The sequence below is a fragment of the Trichosurus vulpecula genome, chromosome 4 (assembly GCF_011100635.1).
Source record: "Trichosurus vulpecula isolate mTriVul1 chromosome 4, mTriVul1.pri, whole genome shotgun sequence".
Lineage (NCBI taxonomy): Eukaryota > Metazoa > Chordata > Mammalia > Diprotodontia > Phalangeridae > Trichosurus > Trichosurus vulpecula.
Genome location: NC_050576.1, coordinates 247,758,649 through 247,771,786, shown reverse-complemented (window position 1 = coordinate 247,771,786; position 13,138 = coordinate 247,758,649). Strand labels below are relative to the sequence as shown.

The window sequence follows — 13,138 nt, the reverse complement described above, 5'->3', positions numbered from 1 at the left end:
TATTTTTTTGATGACCAGTAGCTACATGGAAAATAACAAGTTCATCAGAAGAAGATGGGGTACCATGCTATAGACTTCTGGGTCATGAGAACTCATAAAGACCATGTTAAGGCATGGAGGGGTTGCAATATGCATTGGTAAATGAAATAGATGAAAAAGACTTCAAAGTTGAAGAAAATAAACCAGCTGTTTGAATGGATATTTTTCCCTAGATAATTGTGAATTGGGGGGCATATCAGCTATGCAGTATTACCTGTGGAACGTACACACAAACTCAATTAGTTAATGCTGGACTATTATAAATCCAGGATGTTAACTCCACATTTTCAAATAAAGTAGGGGCAGTCCTGTATGCTTTTGAATCTACTCCTCATACCCTAAAGCAGTATTAGCTAAGAAAGCTAGCGTGGTACAATAAAAGTCAGGGATATTTCATGAATTTAAACATGTTTATTCAACTAAGCCTAGTTAAAAAAAAACAATCATGAGGTCCAAAAAAGACTATAGTTTAGACCTAGGGTCAACAAACTACTGCCCTTGGGCCAAATTGCCACCTGCTTTAGAACAGCCCTGCATTAAGAATGGTTTTTAAATGCAGTGAAACTTCATCTAAAAATATAAAAACCATTCTTAGTTCCCTGACAGTACAATAACAGGTGGTAGGCCATATTTGGCCAGCAGGCCAGTTTGCACACTCCTATTTTAGGCAATTGCAAGGGAAAAATACTATGAATTCAAAGCATAAACAAAAACTTCGAAATCTATTCCAGGGGTGGAGAATCTGCAGCCTAGAGGGCACATATGGCCTTCTAGGTCCTCGGGTGCAGCCTTTTGACTGAGTCCAAGTTTTACAAAACAAATCATTTTGCTAATAGGATTTGTTCAGTGAAGTTTGGATTCAGTCAATGGGCCACAGTTGAGGAAGTAGAGGGCCACACGTGGCCTCGAGGTCCCAGGTTCCCCACCCCCGGAGCAACTGTCAGGCTCCAGTTCTCCATCCATAATTCTATGATCAGCTGAGGGGGGAAAGGAGCCAGGTTAAGAGACTGCATTCACAGCCTTTTTTTGTTCCTGATACATAGCACTGAATCTAAAGATGCTAGGCCTTTTCATTGACTATTCAATCAATCAATACACATTTATGTGCCAGGCACTGTGCCAAGCACTGTTTCCCATGCCATCAATGCTCTTCTTCTTTATCTCTTATCTCTGACTCGTGGCTTCTACAGCTTCCTGCAAGACTAGCCTCAACTCTTACCTATTCTAAGAGGCCTTTCCCAGTACTTACATTAGGTCCTTCCCTCTGAGATTACTTTCCATTTACCACGTAAATATATTGCAAGTTCAATATTTCCCAAATTGTCTCCTCCATTAGAATACGAGATTTTTAAATGCAGGGACTATTTTTTTCACTTTTCTTTATATTTCCAAAACTTAGCACAGTTTCTATAACATAATCAGAATGTAATGAAGGATTGTTGACTGACTGCCTGGCCAATACATTTTCTACAACAACCATATTCAAAGCAATGGACCATCTCCTCTGATTCAGCAAATCCAATGGGACAAGGTCAATCTGTGGTTATTCATTAATATATGTAGATACCAAGATTTATGGTGACATAGAAGGCATCACAGAAAAATCTTCAACATCCTTCTCCTTCATCCCCCACCCTTTCCCATCTACCTAGGGGCTAGAAAGGCCAGTTTTTAAAACTTAAGGGATGTTTTTGATGGCACTACCCTGACCCCTTCAATATTTCTAACTCTGGCCACCTACCACTTCTTCAACAAAATGGAATAACTGCATGAGATGTGGATATTCAATCAATCTCCACTATTAGAGAATTTGCAATGAAATACAAACTCAGGAGTTTCAGGTCTGTCTCAGTAGGTCTGACTATACACATAAGAGGATTATATCTGTTAATGAATGTGGGACTGAAGGGGTCAGACAGATTTTACTGAGATTTTACTGAGAGTGTGTGTGAACCTTAATGCATTTCCTACAGAAACCGTGATACAAAAAATCCCATGTTATTTTTTTTATTTTAATTCAGTTCCCCATTTCATTCACAATTTCAATCCATCACTCATAAATGGAAAAGTTAACCTTGGTCTCAATATATCAACAAAATATATCAATTCCACCAAATTATCAACATAAAACTACCATATTATTATTTTACATCACTGAGGAGTACAATTTCATTGTGAATGTATACCTGGTTGGAATTACAAATGGCAAGAAAAATTGCCTATTGGTAGATCCACCTCAGATCAACCAACATGAAACCTTGGTTAATTCATTTTTAATGAATTATTGGGCATCTTTTTGATGTAAAAATTAAAGAAACCCTATCCCCTCATTCATCCCAGAAATTGGGGAACGTTTCACTGCAAGTTGTTTTTTCCTTTTTGGAATAAGGGAAGAAAGGAAAAAAAAGTCATAGCATGAAAGCAAAACATTAAAGATGGCATTTAAACTGTTGCAACAAATGAGACAAGCCCATGCTACATTAAATCCATGCATGAAATGAAGTCATCATCTCACACTCCCTTCTAGAATGCTGGCTGGTGAGTCAGTGAAACAGGCATCAAAAAAGGCAGAGAGAATTTAACCCTTGTTGTAGTCACACGATCCAAGGAAGAGGGAATCAGAATTAGAAGGGCATTTTACACATGAGGAAACTGAGGAAGGACACAGAGGTGAAGTAACATGACATCTGTCCCTGGCCCCTCAGCCCGTTTTGTCTATGACTTTGCTCCTCCAAAGTGTCATAGGAGTTTTGAGCTTGGAAGTAACTTGGATGTCATTTGATTCTATCCCTTTATTTAAAAATGAAGCAACTGAAACTCAGAATGGATCAATGGAGGCTAGAGAAACTAGTATCAAGGACTCTAACTGCTGGTCCAAAGATCTATCCATCCATCACAGCATCAGGGTTTCCCCCTCACAATGGATACAAGGACAGAGGGTCAATGTTGCTTTCACAGTATGGTAAAATGTAGTTCCTTGAGGGAAGGAACAGTCTCCTTTGGGTCTTAGTATTATCAGCATCACCTAGTACAATACCTGGCACAGAGTAAGCACTCAAGAAATGCATCTTTGTTGTTTGATTGAGTAATTACATCTAAATGTTGGCAGATGTTCTATTTGGTGCCAGAGACATTAAAAGCTGGGTGTCCTCCTTCTCTCATATTTTTTTTTTTTTACCAGAGCATTTTGCTAATGGATTCTCTTCATTGCCATTTCCTTGAGGCCTTTTTTTCAGGAATGTTACCATTGCCTACTGGGTAATTGAAATATTGGAGATGATTTTTAAATGTAAGTAATTACACTCTAACTTACCTGCATATGGGGACACCTCTCTCATCAAGGATGGTCTCAGAGTATTTAAAGACTGACAATATGTAGGCAACTTAAGGTAACAACAGGCAGATACTACAATCAGGATAGATTGAAAAGAATAAAAATTTATAAAAATGTCTTCTTGCAAAGATATAACCAGTCTCCTGTGCCTGTAACGAGCTTTGCAAAAACAGTCATGGAAAGATGCATGAGATACACCCTCACCTTCTTAAGATGATATCAAATGAAGTAAGTGGTAAAGAATTACCAGTGAATCAAAAGGCTGGTCTGCCATGAAGGGAAAAGGGAGTTTAAGGGGGAAGAAGACTAGATGATTTGGTTTGGGAGCATCTGCTAGCTTCCTATTTTAACTAATTAATTGTGTTAACTGGTTGCTAAGTCCAATTGCTCTCACTTCTGAAGGACTGTTTCCAATGTCTTTTAAATTTCATCACTGTGGTACAAAGTTCTGACTGTGCAGCCCTAGGTACATTTCTATCTGATTGACCTTACTAAAAAATAAAATTTGGAAGGATCAAGGTATTCTTTGTTTGACAGTGGTCATAAACCACTATCTTTATGAAGCAGATTCTTCCTGTGAAGCAACTACTCCCTTCGGGCTTTGGTACATCCAGAAGCTATGTTCCTTCAGAACATTTAGTGCCCTAAAGGACTCATGAGATCCATAGCCCAAAAGGATAAATTTTGCTTTCCAAAATAGTCTGTAATTTGGCAAGAGACCTGGGATTATTCACTTTAGTCTTCTCTGTGCTGAGGCTTACTTAGCAATTGTATAATTATTTTATTTTAAGGAAATGCTGGAATGAATATAGGCATTTGTACAATAACAGCGACAACTCCTATTTCATCTCCATTTCAGGCTTGTAAAGAAAGTATTTTCTGTACAGCCATACTGTAGAGCAATATAATGAGTTTCCTCTGAAATCCTAAGTATTTTTTTCTCATGTATTTAAAAATATCATAGTGAGAAGGGGACCACAGTCTTCACCAGTCTACCAAAAGGATCCTTGACACAAAAGAAGGTTAAAAACTCCAATAAAACTATTAGAAGGCAAAGTTCTTTGAGGGCAGGGAATGTTTCATTTTGTATTTGTAACTCTAGAGAGCAGGACCAAGCTTGGCATTTAATATGTTTGTTGGTTATGGGACTTGCCCAAGGTCGCACAAGAAGTTATCAGGTGTCTCAATTCCAAATCCAAAGTCCTTTCTGATACACAGTGCTCCTGTGGGTTTTTCTCTCTTTCCTTGGTATGTTCTCTGCTCTCTCCTAAATTTGGTCTGAACCAAAAGGCCCATTTGGACATCCCACCATCAACTACTCTTGACAGACGTTCCTTGGGTACTTTCCAATTTTAGCTTCCACATTTTGTGTTCTCTACATCCCTCTAAGGGTTTGGTATGTCTAATATTCTCTAAGAAAAAGTCCTAGACTGGTTTCCAAAATCCCATCTGCACTCCTCAGTCAGATGCTTGTTTTGACCACTTTAAATCAGCTCTAGCCCACTCCAGTCTCATGCAAATAAACACAGCTCTAAATGTGCAGAAATAAATAGATGGAAAAAAAAAACCAGGCCAAGTGTGAGCAATTGGCCTTGTACACATCCCTCAATCTCTGGTTGTCAGTGGGAATTACACTCATCCAGACTATGGCAGTGGGTGGCCCTTTTTAACGAGAGAGGTATTATGCACAGTACACATTTTGCCCTGGGAAAGCCAGAGCTTCCCATGCAAAAGATGCAGGGATAGCCTTCTTTTGCATTTGTTTGTTTGTTTGTTTATTCATTTATTTATCTATTTAATTATTTATTTATTTTTAAGATTGTAGGATTTTTCTCACTGCTTAGTATCATACATTTAGAGACAGAAAGGAGTTCTTGAAGGTCACAGAATTATAAATTTAGAACTTAAAAGGGCCTTAGAAATAATCTTCAAGGGTTCTCAGCTTGGGGTCCTAAAAGTAAATATATATATATATATATATATACATATATATATATACATATAAAATATAGATAGATAACTATTTCAATATAATTGATTTCACTTGTAATCCTGTATATTTCATCTGAGATGGCCTTCATAGGCTTCACCATGGTGCCAAAGGGATTCTTCACACAAGGTTAAGCAACCATGATTTAATACAACCCCTTTATTTTACAGATAAAGAATTTGAAGCGCACAGAGGTGAGGTGATTTGTCTAAGCCTAAAAAGCTGGGATGGGATTTGGACCCACTTGACTACAAATCAAGTAACCCTTGGATATTCTTTTATTCATTCAACAAACATTGACTGAGTGTCTGGCAAATGTACACTATCACATTAGGCCAAGAATGGCAGAGGTGGGAGGAGGTATATAGGTCGTCCCTTTGCTGGATAAGAAAAATAAATTATGGTACCTGCCCTTGAGGAGTTTATAGTCTTATAGAGGGCATAAAAGTAGCTCTAATACAAGGTTCAATAGAATAGACATGTATAATAAGAGATTTGGGAGTAAGATCACTTGAGATTGAGTTGCCCAAGTTAGGCTTCAGGGAGGAAATGCAGATCTGAGCAGAACCTTTAAAGATGGATAGAACTTGGACCCATGGAGTGGACACAAGAGCACAGAGAAAGGAAAGTGGCAGGCACAGTTGAGGAAGAGCAACCTGTGTAGTTGGGCTGGAGCTATGGTGGGTTTACCAAGAAACAGCATGGCATAATAGATAAAGCACTGGTCTTGGAGTTAGGAAGACCTCATTTTCTTACTGACTATGTGACCCTGAGCAATCTCTGGGCTTCAGGTTTCCTTATCTATAAAATGGGTGAGTTGAACTCAATCACTTCTAAGATTCCTCCTACCTCCACATGTAAGAGCCTATGGGGAAAAATGGAAAGATAAAATCAGAATCTCATAGAAAGAGCTGGAAGAAATCTTACAAGCCAGAATCACAGAACTTTAGAATTGCAAGGGACCTCAGTCATTTTACAATCCAACTTTTACCCAAAAAAGGAGACCTACTCCAAAATACCCAACAAGTAAGCAACCAAATGCTACTTTAAGACCCCCAGGGAAGAGAAACCAACTTTTGCCTGGTCAATCCATCCCAATTTCAGATTCCTTTACTCACTAGGAAGGTTTTCCTAACATGAAGCCAAAACTTGCCTGTTCCTATCATCTACCTGTTGTTGCTAGCTCTATCCTCTCAGTCCAAGAAGGAAAGTTCTATTCATCTTCCACAGATGCATCACCAGATACTTGAAGATGGCTAGCACTTGCGCTCCTCGAGTCTTCTCAGGGCTTAGTTTTTTATTGCCAATTTCATAGCGAAATGGTGGGATCATAGTATGACAATCATCCAAGGGATACAATCTGAGAAAAATCACATCAGATTATAGATTTGAAGTTGGAAGAGATAGACAGTAGTGATGATCTAGACTACCCCTGTCATTTATAGATGAAGAAATGAAGATGGAGAGAGTCATTTCTTGGAGTCTGTGACTTACCTACAGCCACACAGACAAGATTTGACAAAAAGTCTTCAATTTCAAACTTTTTTACCATAGGGTTGGTTGATGACACAAATATTTTACTTGCACAAGAATGATGGATTTGAAGTCAAAAATCTTGGGCTCAAATACCAGCTTTTTTACTTCCTATCTTTGTGGCTGGGCAAATCACTGCCTATCCCTGAGCCCCAGATTCTTTATCTGAAACTAAAAGGGACTTAGACTGGATTACCTCTAAAATTGGACTATTTCCAGTTCTATATTTATGTTCCATGATTATTTTTCTCCTCTCTCATTCCATACTTCTGACCAGGGGAGGAAACTAATCTGCCCACATGGTATATTATGGTAGTAGATTTAGAGACCATACCAAAATACTGGTTGTCCAAAGACTTGTTATCTAGAGGGAGCAGATAAAAAAATCCCAGTGATTAACTCCTCGAATTATGTGCTACTCTTATAAATGTTCTGCAGAACCATCTTCAAGCCAGTAGGATGCCAATTCCTTGAGGGCAGGACCTGCTCCATTTTCATCTCTGTGCCTGCAGTGTTTAGCAAACTATTTTTAAAGCCTTTGGCATTTAGTGGAATATTTTTGCTACCTTGACAATTGCCATCTCCCTATTTCCTGTGTAATATTTTTTCTCAATGTGTCCAAAGTCTCCTTGGCAAAGAGAGGTCATCAGGAAAATGGAGAAGTAAGCAAAGTTGGTGTTTGATGCCTCTTATTCTTCCCTCCTTGTCTCCTGTTTCACACCCTTGATTAAGCCTTCTTCCACTCTGCCCTCACATCATCCCTACTGCCTCAACTCCATTTTAAAGGTCAACTTGGTTTAAAATTAGAAAAGCTTCAATTTGTTTCATTTTCAACACTTTTTTGAATCTCTGATGTTCTTCAAGCATCAGTTCAAATGCCACCTACTAAAAGAGTCATTTCCTGATACCCTCAGTTTCTGACCCCCTTGCCATTCTATTGTATTTATTTTATCAATATTTTATCTTGACTAAGATTGCTTACTGCTAGTTGGAGATAGAGGGCAAAAATTATTTATCTTCATCTTTTATCCATAGTGCCTAGCCAAGTACTTGGCATACAGTAGGTGTTTAATAAGTGTTTTTTTGTCATTGTTTCTAGCCTCAAATGTAAACACTTTTTTGGAGTTGGAAGATTCTCACATCTGGCCCCATCCTAACTTTTCTCTGAAAGCTTAAGTTATCTGACCAGGCCCTTACAGCTACGAAAGTTTCTGTGGTGAGATTCAAACTTGTGCCTCCCTGAATCCAAGTCCAGGGGCTCTCTCCCTTCCTACTCTGAAGGCATAATCTTATGACATCATGATGCCCCCAATGTACTAAGAGAGTTGTAACTCAATACTCCTAATGCTTATTCTTTCTCTCTTTCTAGGTTATGCCCAATTTTTCTTTTTCATTCTTTCCCTATTTGCTATCACATCTTCCCTCTTTCTCTCAGTCCCTTCTCCACCCCCCCTTCCCCTAAGCTGTAGAGCAGCTAGAAGGATGATGTCAGAATGGGACTGCAGTGTACTTGGGACAAAGGAAAAGAAAATCGTTTTTATGTCTATGTGATAGACAGAAAAGCAGGCAGGTTGATGGCACACTTCTTTCTAGTGTACCACTTAGGAATGAAAGGAAGGAGAAAAAGAGTCAAAACTCTGAAGTCCCAAGCTTTTTAGATGCCAGTTTGAATACAACTCTCCTGCCTCCACAGAACATTGTCTTCCCTTGCCAATTTTCCAGTGCTTCCCAACTAGCAGCCAAGAGTAGAAAAATAGACCCATGCAGGCGAATGAGCACTGTTACTCTGCCCCTCGGTCCAGTTACACTCCATGTACTATGGCAATTGGCCACTCTGGATTGTCAGTGTCCTAAACTACACCCTCACCATCATCACTCAAGACTGAGAACTGCCTTGCCCTCACCCCCCACCTTAAAATACGTCCTTTCTGAGTCTCATCCTCCCACAAGTCACTCTATAGAAAATAGATGCTACCCAAACTCATGGAAGAGGCTAAGAACAAAGGGACATCTTGGTGACATAGGCATATTTTTTGGTTAGGGGAGGCAATCGGGGTTAAGCAACTCATCCAGGGTCACACAGCTAGTAAGTGTCTGAGTCCACATTTGAACTCAGGTCCTCCTGACTCCAGGACCACTGCACCACCCAGCTGTTCTGAGGCATATGCATTTTCAGGTCATGGAGTAGGTGATATGAATGCAGAGGAGTTGAATTTAATTACTAGGTCTTGTGACCTTGGACACATCACTTAACCGCCATACCTCAGTATGTTCATCTGTAAAATGAAGGGATGGAATTAGATTGACAGTGTCAAACTCAAAGGTCCTCCTGATTAGACGGAACCAGATTAAAATGCCATTGGAAAATGTTAGCAAAATAAATAAAAGCAACAATTTGTGGTTTTCTTAGTCAATATGTTACTGTCAGGATCCATTTCTGTTGGAATTTGATTTTGCTGGACTAGACCTCAAAGGTCACTTTCAGCTCTTGATCTTAGGATCTTATAGCCTGTGATGGTGGATTTTTATGAGATTTTCATTGTCTAACTCAGAGTAGGAAGGAAAGTATGGGACACCTAGTAAAGCCATCCATGAAGATTCAAAGTCATAATTGATCACAAACAACCAAAAGTGCACCTAGGGCAAATTGAGGGGTGTGTGTAATATTATTTGGTGTGGTGTGGTATGGTATGGTGTGGTTCATGTACGAGTAGAAACATCTCAAAGAAAAATCCAAGTGCAGAAACAGAAGGAAGGAGGGAAATGGGGAGAGACCTGGTGGCACAAATAATGGTTCCCTCCTGAGTACAGAAGAGGATAGTGGATTCCCTACAATGTTCTAGGCCTCACTTCTGGCATAAGGTTGGAAGAGAAGGCAGCCTAGGAGAGGAGACCCACTGTCACAGCATCATTCAGATATTTGAAGTGCAAGAAGAGAGTATGCCCCCTACATGTATGGACATCCTGGGACAAAACCCCACTCACATGATGTTATGTGTAGATGTGTAGCCAACTGGGATATTTTAACAATAGTTAGAGAAAGGGCTACCCCCACCCCCAACACACCAAAGACAGGAAACACAGAGACTAAGCAAGCTGCTCCAGAGAAATATTTTAAATGGGAGGAGGAAAAAGAAAGGCAAATTTAGTGAAGAGGTAAAGGACTTTTAAAATTTAAATGGGAGAATAAAGTTCCTTCACCAGAACCAGGGAGTCTAATGCTCTGTTCTGACTATATCAATGCATTTTTGGTGTTTTGTATTAAAATATAAAGTCCACAGAGAAGTGATAAGGCTGGCAGCAACTAGCCTAGGCTTGTGGCCAAGAGTTGGGGCTGTTGGCAGGCGCACAGTCCAGAGGGCCCCAGCAACACAGTCCAGGTTCTATCTGTCAGAGACTCAGCACTCTTACTTCTTAGTTAAAGGCTCTGATGTTGGCTTTAAAATTGTCGTCACTTTCAGGGGCAGCTTGCCATGAAAAGGTAGTGATGGCTTAGCACAGAGGACCAAAATGTGCTCTGATTTCCATTGCCTGATGGGTTCCGTTAGCAGCAGCATTCAAATGTAGGTGTGAAAGGGGCCTCTCTGCACCACATTGCATCTGTTTTTTGTTATGTAAAAAATAATGCTCCAAAATGCCTCTCAGGCAGGGATGTGTGCAATATTCTTGAGAAGAAAAATCATCCAAAATGATTAAAATTCTAAAAATGCTTTGGCACATAAAATGGTATTTTTAGTTATCTGCAAGTTCTCCTTTCAGGGAAGGGCTAATTCCTGGAGAAGTGTGGGTGAATGAAGCACCAATATATTGGATGCTTTGTCATTATATTATTGTTGGGTTTTCTGTGACTTCGGTGGTCAAATTCAGAGCTATTGATTTGCCTGTGTATGGACAACCTATGGAGTTGGGAGATATACATAGATAGATACACACTATGTATGTACTTATGTATGCACACATATTTATATAGGTGAGAGCTAAGGATAGGGACTAAACATAAGATTTCTTTGGCTTTGGGAACTTCCAAGAGAGAGAACCTCTTATTTCAATCACAATTGACTTCTTCTCTGTGACTCATATTCTTAGAGAGTTGGCTAGAGCTCTTAGAGTCTAAGTGACTTGCCCAGGGTCACAAGAAGAGTATGTGTCTGAGGCAGGACTCAAAGTCAGGTCTTCCCATGTTTGAGGCCAACTCTTTATCCACTATACCCAAGGTATTGAACTCAAATAGAAACAGATCCCTACTGTAGCATATTGACTTAGAAAACTACAAATCAACATTATCTGTGTTGTATTGTATTTTTATTTATTTTGTTAAACATTTCCCAATTATATTTTGATCTAGTTGTGGTCACATCCCAGAGTTTTATGCTCCAGAGAAGTCTCACACTTCTGCATTACACCATATTGTCTCTACAGATGATAAGCTGACAGAATAATATTGAGAAAGATGGTGGATAAAGGTGTATCTTGATAGAGGTATACATAGATAGATGATGAGTGGAGAGAAATATAGCTAGAGAGAAGATAGACAAAGATGCCTCAAGATAGATGATAGGAGTAGATGAAGAGAAGATATAGATAAATCTAGACAGATGATAGCAAGAGAAAAATGTATCTATATATCTGAAAGATAAGGCAATACCAATATATCTAGATAGAAAAAATTCAAATAGAAAGATAAATGGGTGGTATATGTTTGATAGAGATAGAGTTAGAAAGATAATAGATAGACAGATGGATAAATGGTGATTCTGTAATGCAAATGATCAATGTGTCAGACCAAGAGTTAAAGACGAAACGGAAGCAAACAGACTTTGGAAAACGTAAAAATTCCTTTAATAACTACAAATTTCTTCTTAAAACAAAAGTTTAAAGATATTTAATAATAATATTTTTCTGCTAATATCGAATGGCCACAAGTCACAATACATTCTAGTCTTTATAGTGCTTCTACCTGGTCAGTGCTTAGTAAATTTTTTTTCACTCATTGATTCATTTCAAGGAATTGAAATTGAGGATTCAGCAAAGGGCAATGAAGAAATCCCTGGTAGTTGCTGTAAGCAGATTGTACCACCCATCCACACATACACATGCGGGCAAGCGTGCGGGCACGTGCACGCACACACACACTCGCAAAAGAGAAGCAATGTAGAAGATGCTACCCATAAAATGCATATGTGAAAAGGACAAGGGTCTGGTGGTGTGGCAAAATCAAGTTATAACACCTGGGGGCATTGAATATGCCATTGGTATCTTTGTGATATCAAGAGAAAGAAAGGAAGGCTCTCAGCCCATTGGAGGAGAATCTTTGGGTACACACGCACAAGAGTGCTACATGATGGGTAGCCATGGATGGACCAGGAGTCCTATCAATGGAAGAAGTACCCATATCAATGAGATCCCAGACCCATTAGGAAATTTTGCATATTTGAGTTCCAAAGAATATGCTTAGATCCAGTGGACAGGGATCCTCTCTGGCAGGTGCTGAACACTGTTATTCCAATGTGCCTAGCTAGATTCTAATTGCAGTTTGTGTCTTGTTTCTTTTATAAGTAGGTGTTCAGTATAGGGCCACAATCGATTAGTCTCTGGACCAATGATGGTTCAGATCAGTAGCTACTTAGGTTTATAATAGAACCATTGAAATCAACAGTGGACCCAAACAATCTAGCATTCAGGAATATGGCACATGTGGAGTAGATTGGGGTGGGGTGGTGTTCAATACATTTATTGGCCTTTAAGGGATTTCTTCAGGCTTCCTATAAAGTATTTTGACAATAGACAGTTGTAAATCCTCAATCCATTTCTTCATAGCACAGTAAAAGAAGTGAATGAATGGATGAATGAAAAGTATTAATTAATCACTTACTGTATGCCAGGCACTAAGTATTGAGAATGCAACTACGGAAAACAAAACAGTTCCTATCTTCAAGTAAATTATATTGTAATAGAGGAAGATAATGCATATAGATGAATGGGAATCGGGGAAGGGTGTTTAAGTCTGAGAAGCTCCAACAGGAAATGATGTGATTTACAGATTCATCTTTCCAAGGAAAAGATAGCATTGAATTTGATTATTATTTTGAAAGTTAGAAGTAAAAATGGGGATGGGGGTGAGAAGAGATGCCAAGAAAGGTAGAGAAGCAGCAGTATGGGAGAAAGTCAGCCGAAAAATCATGTTTGGTCTAGGTCTAGACAAGATATGGAAAACATTCACCAGACATGAGACTGGGGCCCCA

At 39.1% G+C, this 13,138-nt stretch overlaps 1 protein-coding gene across 1 annotated transcript in view; it reads right to left on the bottom strand.

Annotated features, from left to right (window-relative positions):
* Positions 1–882: 882 nt before the first annotated feature.
* The window catches only part of LOC118847063 (neuroligin-1-like), a 36,562-nt gene continuing 24,306 nt past the window's right edge, over positions 883–13,138 (bottom strand). Inside the window, exon 3 of the mRNA XM_036755684.1 lies at positions 883–1,016. Within this exon, the coding sequence (XP_036611579.1) occupies positions 883–1,016 (134 nt within the window). The remainder of the gene's footprint in view (positions 1,017–13,138) is intronic.